Below are 12,492 nucleotides of genomic sequence, written 5' to 3'. Positions count from 1 at the left end.
TTAGATCAGCCCATCTGCTTAGCTGTCTTGATGACATGAATTCCAGTAAAAACAAAGCAAAACTGAAAGCTCTTTTTCTGCCAAGGTCTGCTTGGGTCACCGGGCAGTTACTGAATCAGAAACCCCATTCTGCTGGTTGGTGGGTGCACTGTTGTGTTATTAGAAGATGCTAAGGTGGAGAAGCTGTGAGACAATAGGTTTCGTTTTCTTAGAAACGTTATTGAGAACATGTAGGCCAGATGTGGGGACCTCTGGTTGGGAAAGAGATGCCTCAGCCAGCTCAGGCTGTTGTAACAAGATACAGACGGGGTGGACCAAACAGCAGACGTTTATTTCTCACAGCATCAAGGTGCCAGCCCGTTCTGTTCCAGGGGAAGACTCTCTTCCAGACGTGGCCTCCTCGACGTGTCCTCACTGGCGGAGAGCGAGCGAGCTCTGGTCTCTCTTTCTTATAAGGGCACTACTGCTATCATAGGGCCCTACCCTCATGGCCTCCCAAAGGCCCCACCTCCAAACACCATCACACTGGGGGCTAGGGCTTCAGCATATGGATTCTGGGGGAACACAAGCATCAGCCCATAACAGAAAGCAAGGTGAGCCTGGCCGACGTGGCTCAGTGATTGAGCATCGACCTATGAACCAGGAGGTCACAGTTCGATTCCCAGTCAGGGCACAAGCCTGGGTTGCAGGCTCAATCCCCAGTACGGGGAGTGCAGGAGGCAGCTGATCAATGATTCTCTCTCATCATGATGTTCCTATCTCTCTCTTTCCCTCCCTCTCTGAAATCAATAAAAATGTATATTAAAAAAAAAAAAGGAAAATGAGGCAGAAAGCTAGTGAGAACACAATCTTTTGTGAGTGGGTTTCTTTGGTGGGGCCGGGGGTGGGGAGGGAGGTGTTTGGGAAATTTCTGAGTGCCCAGGATCTCTGCCTCTGGGCTCCTCCCGGCCGCCTCCTCTGTCCTGTGCACACCTGTCCAGGTGAGTGTGCCTGCCCGGAGGATGGAAGGCGGGCACAGCCTCAGCGTGTGACTGGGGCTCCTCAGTTAAGGTGTCTGGTCACTACTGCTCATGATCTCAAGGCCTCAAATTTCAATTTCACAACGGTAGCCTGTTGAGAATGGATCCATTTGGCTGATTACTTTTCATTGATTTGGTTTAATATGCCATTGCATGGGCAGAAGTTGTATTAATTTTCTGTCAAGTGCATCTTTTTGGTGACACAGCTGGGAAACGTACTACCCAGGGAGACCCAGGAGCTTGTCTTTGGATGCTGTGGAGGGAAAAAAGCATCCTATGAAATTATTTCATGCTTGAAGGCAGGGCTGGCTGCATGTATTCTCAAGGCCCTTGCCCATCTGATTCCCTTGCCCATCTGCTCTGAGCACCCCCAGCTAGTGTCCGGGAACAGGAGATTGCCCGGGGATGCAACATTCCCCATTTACGACACTTAAGCGTTTCACCTGTTGTTCTTGTCCTAAAAAGAGGCTTCACTCTGGGCTCTGTTCCAAGGGCACAGCCTGGGCTCTCTCTCATTAGGGGGTTTGGTCCTCAGATCCAAGTCTGCTCACAGGGTTCTGGTCATGACCTCATGTAGGTCTAATTCCCTATCAGGGAACCAGTTCTGAGGAAGCTTCAGGCTGGTCAGCCTCGTGGGTCAGCGGGTGGAGAGGGAGGGGATTGCTGGACGTGGGTTTGCTGGTGTCCTCAAACATTCCTCCCACCCCTTTGTACAAACACAGCTGCCCTGGGGCTGGGAGGCCACAGGTTAGTCTGCTGTGCTGCAGCTTTTCACGTAGGGTGCTGACGTGTCCTCAGACAGATAAAAACCTTCTCAACAGTATCCCCTGGTTGGATGTCTCCTGGTGCCCTTGAGGCTTTTTGCTTGGTGGAGCGTCAGGGAAGTTTTGGGTTGGGTATGTTGTAATCTGGATGCTGTAAATCATGGTTTCCCCTTTTCCCAGGTTGCTACACTGGTTCTCAAAAGCACAGCTTTGTCACCCTGGCTGGATGGGCTCAGTGGTTAGAGGCCGGCCTTCGGACTGAAGGGTCACGGGTTTGATTCCTGGTCAAGGGCACGTACCTCATTCAGGTTCCCCAGCATGCAAGAGCCAACCAGATGATGTGTCTCTTGAGTTGATCTCTATCTCTATCTCTATCTCTATCTCTATCTCTATCTCTATCTCTCTCTCTCTCTCTCTCTCTCTCTCTCTCTCTCTCTCTCTCTCTCTGCCTCTCTCCCCCCCTCTCCCTCCCTTCCATGCTCTCTGGAAATCAATGGAAAAAATATCCTCAGGTGAGGATTAAAAAAAAACAAAACGTGCATCTTTGTCCTTTCTGAATCTGACATCCCGGTTTGAACAGAGCTGCCTTCTGTGCCAGAAAAATCCTCTCACACAAATGTCTGGCAGCCACGCACCTCCAGCATACAGTTTCCCTATAACAGAGGTAAGCCCAGTGCTCGAAGCCAGTGACATGGACCAGAGAGATGGTGTTTGTCCTCCAGAGAGAAGGGGAAGTGAAAGTGACTTCTGCCTCTTCCATGCTCCGGTGACCCTGATTCTGTAGAGTGCCGAGTGTGGGATGCCAACCACAGTTTGACCTTTAAACAGAGCGGGCCTGGTGTGCTGAGCCCCACACAGTCAAAAACCTGCATATAACCTTTGACTCCCTCTAACTTAACCACTAATGGACTGTTGACCGGAAGTCGTACCAATAGCATAAGGAGCCAATGAACACACATTTTTTATGTTAAATGTATTATATACTCTACCCTTACAATAAAGTAGAGGAAAGAAAGTGTTATTAAGAAAGTCATAAGGAAGAGAAAATACGTTTACAGAACTGTACAATTAATTGAAAAGAACCTGTGTGTAAGTGGACCTGCGCAGTTCAAGCCTGTATCATTCAAGGGCCAGCTGTCATTACTTTGAGGAAGGCAAGGCCTTGGAACCCAGCGGCCTGTGTCTGAGAACCCCTCCAGGTGTTTGGAATGTTTTGGAGGCAAATCTGTGGCTGGGGGAGTTGCGGGTGGCACTTTTTAAATGTAATTTGGCCCAGTGGCCCTCATGCCTCCCTGGCCCTCCTACCTGCCCGTCCATGAGCACTTTCTCTCTGTGGCCTGAAGTGGTCTCTGATCCTCCCCACGTCTCAAAGCTGGACCCCTTGGACCTGTACTGTCGGAAGCGGGTGGAGCTGTGGGGCCTGCAGTGTGTCTGTTCTGAAAGCTTCTGGGCTGAGGATGCCCCTTTGTAGTAACTTCTGAGCAGGTGACCACCTAGTCTGCAAGCATTGGTGTTGTTCCCTGCCCATCCTTCTCTTGGATTGGCCTTGAACTCACAGGCACCTCCCCCAGGAGGAGGGTCTGGAAGGCATGGGGTTTGAAGGTGTGAGGCCTGAAGCCCAGAGCAAGGAAAGGTGTGTCTAAGGCCAGAGCCCCCCAGTGGCTGGAAAGGATGCATACCCAGGTCTCACCTAAGTCCACATCCTTCCAGGTTAGGGCAGCTGGGAACCTGACTCTGGGCTTCAAATGCTCCATCCCATTGGCTGCTGTGCTTGTGTTTTGCCAAGGTTGTTCTTGGGGGTTCAGGTCTCTAATCGGCAGATACTCACTGCCCAAGACAAGAGGAGCCATCCTGCATTGCATCCCTTCATCCAATTGCTTCCATTGGAGAAAGTCATGCAGGCCTGGAAGCCATCCCCTAGGGCTAGTCTGATAGGCCCAGGGCTGCTGGCTTCTCCGTGAGGTGAACAAGGCAGGTCCTGCACCCCTATGCCCCCGTTCAGGACTGGTCGGCCTGGGGAGGGCCACTGTCACCTCCAGGACGCACAGTGTGTGTGTCTCCAGGGGCAATTCCCAGCATGCTCCTTGGCCTCGCCCTCTGGTGGCCTCATTCACCCCTTCGCTCCCCTGTGTGGCAGAGAAGCTGGACCCTGACTCCATACGATGAAATGGCCTCTTTGGAAATGGCTGCAGTTTTACAGTTTATGCCATTGCATGACCCACAGCTTCCGAGCCTACTTCCACCCCAGCTGCCCTTTGTTCTTGAACTTGGCCGTGGACGGGAGGCAGGACTCTGTGAGTCTGCCCTGCATTCTGCAAGTTCCCCTAAGAGTCAGCCTGAAGGTGGGGAGGGTGTCAGGAGCTACTGGGCGTATGTCTCGCTAGGGAGGATGCTGGTGCCTGCCCTTTGTGGCTCAGCACCTAACTCTGAAGTGTGAACCACAGAGGCATCAAATGTAAACCAAGCGTGTCAGGACAGTGACAAACTTGGTGTCTGCTCCTTTGATTGTGGGGATTGGAGTCTGAATAAACAACTGCCTCCAGAAGCTTTGTGGAGAGGCGCTGTGCTGGGCATCTTTCCAGTCCTGGCCTCAGCCTCTTAACCCATCTCGCTACTACAGCTGTTGCTATGGAAACCAGCTGCCGTTGCTATGGAAACCAGCTGTGTACAGGTGTAGCTAGCTACCTCGCATCAGCTTTACTACCTCCGTGTGGGATGCTGCCGGAGCCCACTCAGGCATGTAAGTGCTGACAGTCTTAGGCAACCCTGACCACTGGGGGCAAGAACTGGAGATTGCAAATGTCCCTCTCCTATGCCTGGGCGGGACAATCTGAGGCTTCCTCTGTGGCCTTCCTTAGCAGGTCCCTAGCAGGATAAAACCCTAAATTGCTAAGGGCAGTAGCCCCCTTCGTAAGGTGCCCTCCTTCCTGGGTTCACTCTGCCCAGGGCCCACTCCATTCCCTAGAGCAGGGGCGGGCAAACTTTTTGACTCGAGGGCCACAATGGGTTCTTAAACTGGACCGGAGGGCCGGAACAAAAGCATGGATGGAGTGTTTGTGTGAACTAATATAAATTCAAAGTGAACATCATTACATAAAAGGGTACGGTCTTTTTTTTTTAGTTTTATTCATTTCAAACGGGCCGGATCCGGCCCGCGGGCCGTAGTTTGCCCACGGCTGCTCTAGAACCATGTCCCCGAGTACCCCTCCCCTGCAGAGTCCTTGTCTCGGTCAGCTTCTGGGGAAATGCAAGCCAAAGGGCTGCTGACCTCTTTCAAATAACGTCATCAGGTGGAATACTTACTTCGTTAGGTGGAAATTATTCTCCGAAAAAGTTTACTATGAGACTGACTTTTAAAGGGTAAAATTAAATGCTGTGAGTAGGGTTCCCAAGGGTCAGCTGGGTCCCAGGAAGACACCCAAAGGCAGAAATGGGTCTTGGAGACTATTTCTTGGAAATACTGAGATTTGACTTGGGATGTCATATTGAAATGAAGGGAATGGCTTTGGAAATCCCTAATTCCTCCTGTGATGGTTAGGGTGCTTTCTGCAAACATGAAGCATTATAAACACAAAGACCGGTCCCTGAGAACGGAATGACAATACCACAGACTTGGGTTCAAGTCTAACAAAACACAAGGACATAGCTCCGGGGCCCTGTGTGGCTCAGCACCTAAGTCAGCACAGACCACCTGCAACACAGACCACCTGCAACAGATGCAGTGGTGTCTCCAGGTAACAGCAAATTCTGGGCTCTACAGCTAGACTTGAGAGAATTAAGGCAGTCAACAACTGGGGGTATAAAAATGTTCAAAACCAACTTTTATTTTACGTTCATGATAGAGGACACTGTACAGAAAAATGGAGGGTCAATCTCCAGGGCGGCCAGGGGGCAGTAGAAACATCACTTCTGACTGTTCAGAGTTTGCCGTCAGATAGCCTGGCTGACAACAGACAGTTAGAAGGTCTTTGTTTCTATGTGAGTTTTGCCAAACCCAGTGACCTGTAAGGCTGTGGTGGAAAGAATGACAGCTGGTGTGTGACTATCAGTGTCTTCTTGGCCTCGAGGGGGTTAGGATAATTCACACCAACAGATTTGGGAGAAGATCATGCTGTCATTGTCATTGCGTTGGCTTAGTGGGCAGGGTCGGGTCTGTCCCCAGGAGACCCTCATGTGGGCACAGTGGCAATGAATTCAGGAGCCCTTGGACTGAATGGCTTCATTTGTCTATACCACCCCATTAAATGAGTTAAATGAGTGGGCTGTCTGTGGAGTTTGAAAGTGCGGTGACTACAGAGGTACATGTTAAGAAGTTAGTTACACCTAGCGCATAATAGTCTAGTGCGGCTGACAGGGAGTGCTGGGCTGTTAATAGTTTTCCATTTCGGAGGGTCGCAGTGTCGGAGGAGGGCTTCACTCTGCAGAGTGGAGACCGTGGCTAGCACCTATGAATGGATGACAAGTGGCTATTTGATAGAAGTACTGGTGCTGGATTCCTTTGGTGACCTTTGTTTGTTTGTTTTTACAGAAAAAAACTGAAATCAACTTTTGGGTCAGCACCTGAGGTAATAAATTAAGAATAAGCACCAACGTGGCCCCAGCTGAATGTCAACCTGCAGAGAAGTGCGTTCGGGTGGGGCGGCGCCTGCGAGCCCGGCGCGTCCATCACAGGTTCTTCATGCACACCTGGCAGCGGCTGATGTGCGTCCGGATGAGCCCCGCCTTGAGCGTGTCGGCGGAGGGCGAGCCTTGGAAGCTCTGCTCGGGGATGGTGGTGAGCCAGAAGCTGTACTTGTTGGCGAAGTAGTGGCAGGTCCCACGGCCTCCGTTGCACTCGATGAAAGGCGTGGCACGGAAGTCCTCCAGACAGCTGCCTGGCGACACCAGGGACTGGCCACCGCCTTCATCGCCTGCGGCTGTGTGCTGCGGGGAAGGGGAGAGGGGGGCTGTGAGCACACTCACCTGGGACAGACCGGGGCAGACTGTAAGTGATGCACTTCCCTAACTGAACAACCACCGTGAGCATCTGTCTGTGTCAACAGACTACCTGCAACACGCCCTTCCCTGCTACGGGCTTGGCTAAGTAAATCGGGGTAGACATGTAGGAAGCAGAGCTGGGTAGCAGGGTAGGGTTTGTGCACATAAATGGACAGTCCCAATGTGTTATTAAGTGACAATGAGAATAAAAGCAAAAGCAGTGACCGTCTGGTGTGGCTCCTGGTCAGGGCACATGCCTGGGTGCAGGCTCAATCTCCAGTAGGGAGCGTGCAGGAGGCAGCTGACTAAGAATTCTTTCTCATCCTTGACGTTTCTATCCCTCCCTCCCTCTCCCTTCCGCTCTAATAATATATATATGGCAAAAGCAGTAGATATAGTTGACTACATTTGGGGGCAAAAATATCATCTCCCCGATCACCCACTCAAAGAATGAAGCATTTGCCTGAGAGAAGGGATACCAAAATGTTGACTTTTGTTTTAAAGAAAAAATAAAATCAAGATGTGGATCAGCTTCTGAGGTTAAGTTAAAAATAAGCATCTTTCCCCAAAGCGACCCCTCCCCGTCCCTCCTCTGTTACCCTTTATGAGGAGGGAGGGAGTCTATATGAGTGTTTCTCATTCGTTTTCTTCTTAGAAGATCTCTACTTGCTGATTTTTCAACAACAAACAGGTACTACTGGTGTAATTAAATTTTTTTTCTAATCAGAGGGTTGTTGGTTAAGCAATTAGTCCCTGGAGGTGACCCAGCAGCTGCCGGCTAGGAGACGAGGCCAAGTGTCAGAGGGTATTTTCTTTGCCACTTTCAAATTCTGCTTCCCTTTTGCTTCACAAACATTTCTAGCTCCTATGAAGGTGCATGCTGGGCCCCTGGATCGCAAAGCTGATCTATGACAGACTGCCCTTTGGCTTGGCAGGGTAAGCTTTGAATGGTGAGTGGGTTGTCAGAACCTTTTCAGTTAGAACAGGAATATCTCAGCCTCAGTTTGCAGGGAATAAAAGAGGTGCCTGTATTTGGGCAGGCACCAGCAAAACACAAAAACCTTTGAAAAGTTTTCTGCTCACAAAATGCAGACGCCTTTCCAGCCAGAGCTACCACGCTCTTGTTTATTGTAAACAGGCCGGGAGAAGCCGGCATATCTTCACGAGGCGTCTCAGGCCCCACTTTGGTCTGAGAGAGCTGAGGCCATGCCCGGGAGCTGCCAGGCCCTGGAAAGGGGTCCCCAGGGGAGAGCCCGGGGGCAGCCAAGATGGGCTCTGGGGGAAGCCCCAGGCTGGAAGCCTCAGAGCTGGGACCAGCCAGGCTGAGTAAGGGTTCTGAGTTTCTGTGCATCCAGTTATATATTATGTTATTAATGTTATTTATGAAATATTTAACACGTCACCATGGCTGGAGTGATGATGGGGTTATGACATTCACAATCAATATAAATTAAGCAGAAGGCCCACTGCCCCCGCTGGACTTTCCTTTCCCCCTACAATGGTGGGGTAGGTAGGGAAATTGTAAGGGACACTCCCTGGTGCAGTCACTTCCCTTAAAACTAAAAACATAAGCTGGCCAAACCCGAGTTCTCTATTTATACCCAAAGGTGATCTGACAGTGGGATTCCAGGCTTCTCCTCGTCAGCATACACGTATCTGCTTTAAACTGACTTGTTAATGAATGTCTCTTGAGGGCACTTTAGGTTCTAGATAGATTCTACATGAGACACTTAGGATTCTGGATAAAATTCTCCCCTATGTTCAGCTGTAGGATAAGCCAGAAGAGCTTTACCTTTTGTGTTCTGCTTAGGAAGATGGATAACGAGCGAAATGTGTCCTAATGACAAAGGCTTGGTGGCAAATGAATGGGTCCCCTCTGGGTGGGGGTAGCCCAGGCCTGGCCCGTGGCTCAGGCAACAAAGCGCAGGTGAATGTGCAGGCTGTATCCGGCTCTCCCTCCTCCCCCGGGCCAGGTGCCCCTGTGCCGTGAACAACTGCCTGAGTATTTTGGGCAGCTGTTCTTGCTGCCTCCCCAGCCAGGGTGCGGTTGGGAGAGGAACTCGATTGCTACCTGGTTCCATGTTCTGAGAGAGCGCCGGCAAGCACCACATACCATGAGGAAGGAGTATCCGATCCACAGGCTCCGCCACCCGGCCGGGCAGTGGGGGATGGAGACGTCCTGACTGTGGACGGCGATGGCGACGGCCGGGGCCTCGCACACCGAGCAGCGGCTGATGTAGGGCTTGATTTCATCCTCGGCCACGGGCATCATCGGCAGCGGGGCGGTGGTGGACAGCCAGTAGGACTTGTCATTGCGGCTGGCGTAGTAGCAGACGTCCCCAGGGTTGCAGTACAGGAAGGGCATGGTGCTGAACCGAGCCAGGCAGGAGCCCGCCAGCCCTGCAAAAGGAGGTCCCAGCTGAGTGCAGCTGGACGATGCTCCCCCAGGCGCGCCCGGGCTCCCCCACATCAGGGACCTGCCCCAGGGGCCATTTGGAGGGGCTCAGCTGTGCACTGGGGGACCGAGCCAATTCCCATTTTGGGGGAACAGGTTACACTGGCATGTTAGTCCTGCGCTGCTAGATGTTCTCTCACACACCTCTGCACTAAGCGGGGTCAGCGGGGAGTGGCATCTTTACAAATAGCACCCCAGGTGAGGCCCATGTTTGGGGGTCTTAAAGCACCAGCCCGGAGAAACCCCCAGTGGCATCCGAGATGAGGGCCCAGCTCATCACACCCCACGGCACCCTCCCTGAAGGACGCTGGCCACTTCCATCTGCAAATAACTATTGTTTCTGGTAAAAAATCAACTCTCCTCAGGCCAGAGGGAACTACTTAGTCCAGCAGGTTCCCTTTCCCATCGGCTGCGCACACGCTCAGGGCCACGCGTGTGCTCCACCTTCAGCAGCTGCCGGGTGCCCAGGCTGCCTCCTTGGCCCTGGTCCCCATCTCCCTTTCAGGCCCTTTCCCTTTGCCCCACCTAAATAAACTTATTCCGGAAGGAGATCACATGCACAGGAATGTGCATGCACCGTCGGGGTTCAGCAGGACAGGTTTTCCCACCTATGGTCCCCACCACAGATGCCACAGACGGAGACACCCTCCCCCTGGGCCCCAGCGTTTAATGTCCATGTGCTTTCAAGCCATTTTAATTCCTTCTGGCAACCAGGTTTACTTGAATAAATCCGAGCACACCCTCCCACATCCATTTTCCTGGGGGTTCTATGTGACCCCCAGGCCCTCATGAGCCCAGCCCGACTGTTTACAGAACTTGGGGCAAAAAGTAAGGAGGTGAAGCAGCTGGTGGCTTCTGGGCAGAGAGGAGCCAGTACAAGGCTGGGACTCATAGGAGCCCGTGGGAGGCTCCTTGGAGTTAAAGGCAGGTCTCCGTGGTCCTCACCTGAGGGCACCAAGGGCCATTTTAACCCTTTCTGGAACCCCAGGAGAAGCTCATCTGTAGAGGTTTCATGAGCCTCACTGTGACCATTCAGTTTTGACCACCTGCAGCTGGCTGGCCTTGGGGACTGGCGGGTGGTACCTACCCAGGTCCTGGTTGTGGGCTTTCTCCTGGCCTTCAAAGTACAGCAGGCTGTATCCACTCCACAGCTTGTTCATGCCCACTGGGCACATGGGCTCCTGGTCTGTCTGGCTGTGCTTCACCAGGAGGTAGCCGATGCCGACGCTGCGGCCGGGCATGCCGGGCAGGCCAGGGGTCCCGGGGCGGCCTGGCTCCCCTAGGGTCCGAAAGGAAAGAGCCGCCTTTCAGCTGCCATGTAGACCTCAGCCCACAGCCTGTGGCTGACAGCACATGGTAACATCTACAGCTGTCGCTTGGCTTTCTCTGGAGGCCCGGGTGCCCGTGGCTCTGCCCTTGTAGACCAGTGTCTCCTGGGGAGGACCTGACCTACATTCTGTGCTCAGTAAGCATGCAATGATGACAGCGAGGGCACTGAACAAGGGCACAGACTCGGAGGTCTCATGCGCTTTGCCCTTGCACTAGTGCTGAGCAAGAACTAGAACACCTGGAAGGGGCCCCAGATGTATCGAAGTCCAGCCTCCCTACAATGGTGGAGTCCACACAAACCTTAGTGCGCAGGCCCAACCAATGGGCTCCTCCACCCCCAGCGGCAGGCCTCCCTTTCCTGGATGCTTGGGGAGAGGCAGCTCAGTGCACACTTGGGCCATCCTGAGGCTAGAAATACCCACTCAGGAGGCTGGATTCTCCTGTCAGAGGACAGAATGCCTACTCTGCCTTGAACAGGACAACCCTTCAAGTGTTTGACATTAGCTGTCCTGATCGTGCTCCCATGACCTCTCCCCTGCAAGGGCATTTTCACTCTTGCCACTTTCCCTTTCTCATTAGGACATCCCCTCTGCCCTGTGCTGTCTCGGTCTCCTCGCCTGGATGGTTCCTATCTGTCCCTGTGCGTCTCCAGATATGCATCCGCCATGTTACACAATCTGGCCGTGGGTGAGTCCATCCGGAGGGTAGCAGATTGCTGCTTCCTGAGATGTGGGAGCTGATAATGCAGCTTCATGATGTGACGAGCACAGGTGGATGACATCTCAACATTTTTTTTTTTTTTTGCACGACTAACTATTATTTCTGGCCTATCCCATCCTGCACATGTACAAATAATTTTAAGAAATTAGTAATATGAGACTCCCGTTGATGTAATTGGTTTCTTTCATCTCATTGTCTCAGCCTTCAGATCTTTACAAATATTATCTCTCAGGTATGTCAGGTGCTTCCTTCTCAGAGGCACCCCCACAGGCCTCAGAGGAAGGAAAGAAGCCAGCCTGTCCTGGAGGTTCTGTGCCAGGTGCTCTGCTGGGCCCAGGTGCTCTGCTGGGTGCAGATACTCTGCTGGGTGCAGGTGTTAGGGCGTGCACCCAGGACCAAGGCTGCCGCGAGGGTCCTGGGAGCTGAGCTGGGGTTTCAGAGCAGAAGGGGTGCAGCCTCTTCTCTCTGCGTATCTCTCTCAGCACTCCTTTACTCCCTCCTTGCACACCACAGTCCATCTGTCAGACCACAGCGAGCCTGGATGAGCCCCTGCCCGCTGCCCCCTTTCATCGTCCATCACTCACCTTCCTGGCCCAGCGGCCCCTGGTGCCCCATGGGCCCCAGGTCTCCTCGGAATCCGGGGTTGGCAGACACACCGCCTCTTCCCTGGGGCCCTGCCTTCCCTGGAGCCCCGCGGAAGCCTGCAGAGTCACCGAAACAGGTGTGAGGGCCGCGGGAAGAGAGGCACTGAGGCTTAACAAATGCTTTTCAGTGAGAAAACAGCAGTGAAAACAAAGCAAATAGGACAAGGAGCCTTTCCCTGGTGGCCCTACAGCAGGGCTCCTACCTGGTTCTCCTGGGGGACCCTGGGGTCCCATCTCTCCCTGCATCCCCGGGGGGCCTCTTCTTCCCTGCGGACCCACTGGTCCCGGCTGGATAGTCATCTGCGGGGGGAATCCTGAAATCCCTGGGGATCCCATAGGACCGGGGGTGCCTGGAAAGGAAAAAGGAAGGCCAGTTGACACGGGGGACCACTTGCTTTCTTGCTCTGATTTCTATCCCATTGTTTACTTGTTGAAACCAACCTTGGAGCTTTCTAGAACACTCTTACTTCCTAGAGACGAAGATGGGCAGTAATAACTCATCTAAAAGGCCGCTCAGTGCCTGCCCTTCCAAGAATTTCTTTCTTTCTTCCTTTTGTTTTGTTTGTTAATCCTCACCCAAGGAT

The 12,492-nt window shown here is 52.7% G+C and overlaps 1 protein-coding gene across 3 annotated transcripts in view; it reads right to left on the bottom strand.

Annotated features, from left to right (window-relative positions):
- Positions 1-5,581: 5,581 nt before the first annotated feature.
- The window catches only part of COL4A2 (collagen type IV alpha 2 chain), a 184,728-nt gene continuing 177,817 nt past the window's right edge, over positions 5,582-12,492 (bottom strand). For all 3 annotated transcript variants that reach the window (XM_059685107.1, XM_059685106.1, XM_059685105.1), the window contains exons 44-48: positions 12,112-12,258; positions 11,849-11,965; positions 10,303-10,494; positions 8,874-9,160; positions 5,582-6,706 (exon numbers count right to left, since the gene is read on the bottom strand). In XM_059685107.1, the coding sequence (XP_059541090.1) occupies positions 6,449-6,706; positions 8,874-9,160; positions 10,303-10,494; positions 11,849-11,965; positions 12,112-12,258 (1,001 nt within the window). In that variant the 3' untranslated portion in view covers positions 5,582-6,448. The remainder of the gene's footprint in view (positions 6,707-8,873; positions 9,161-10,302; positions 10,495-11,848; positions 11,966-12,111; positions 12,259-12,492) is intronic.

Source organism: Myotis daubentonii, chromosome 2 (genome assembly GCF_963259705.1).
Source record: "Myotis daubentonii chromosome 2, mMyoDau2.1, whole genome shotgun sequence".
NCBI lineage: Eukaryota > Metazoa > Chordata > Mammalia > Chiroptera > Vespertilionidae > Myotis > Myotis daubentonii.
Note: the sequence above shows the minus strand (reverse complement) of the source record. Positions and strands in the feature narration are given on the sequence as shown.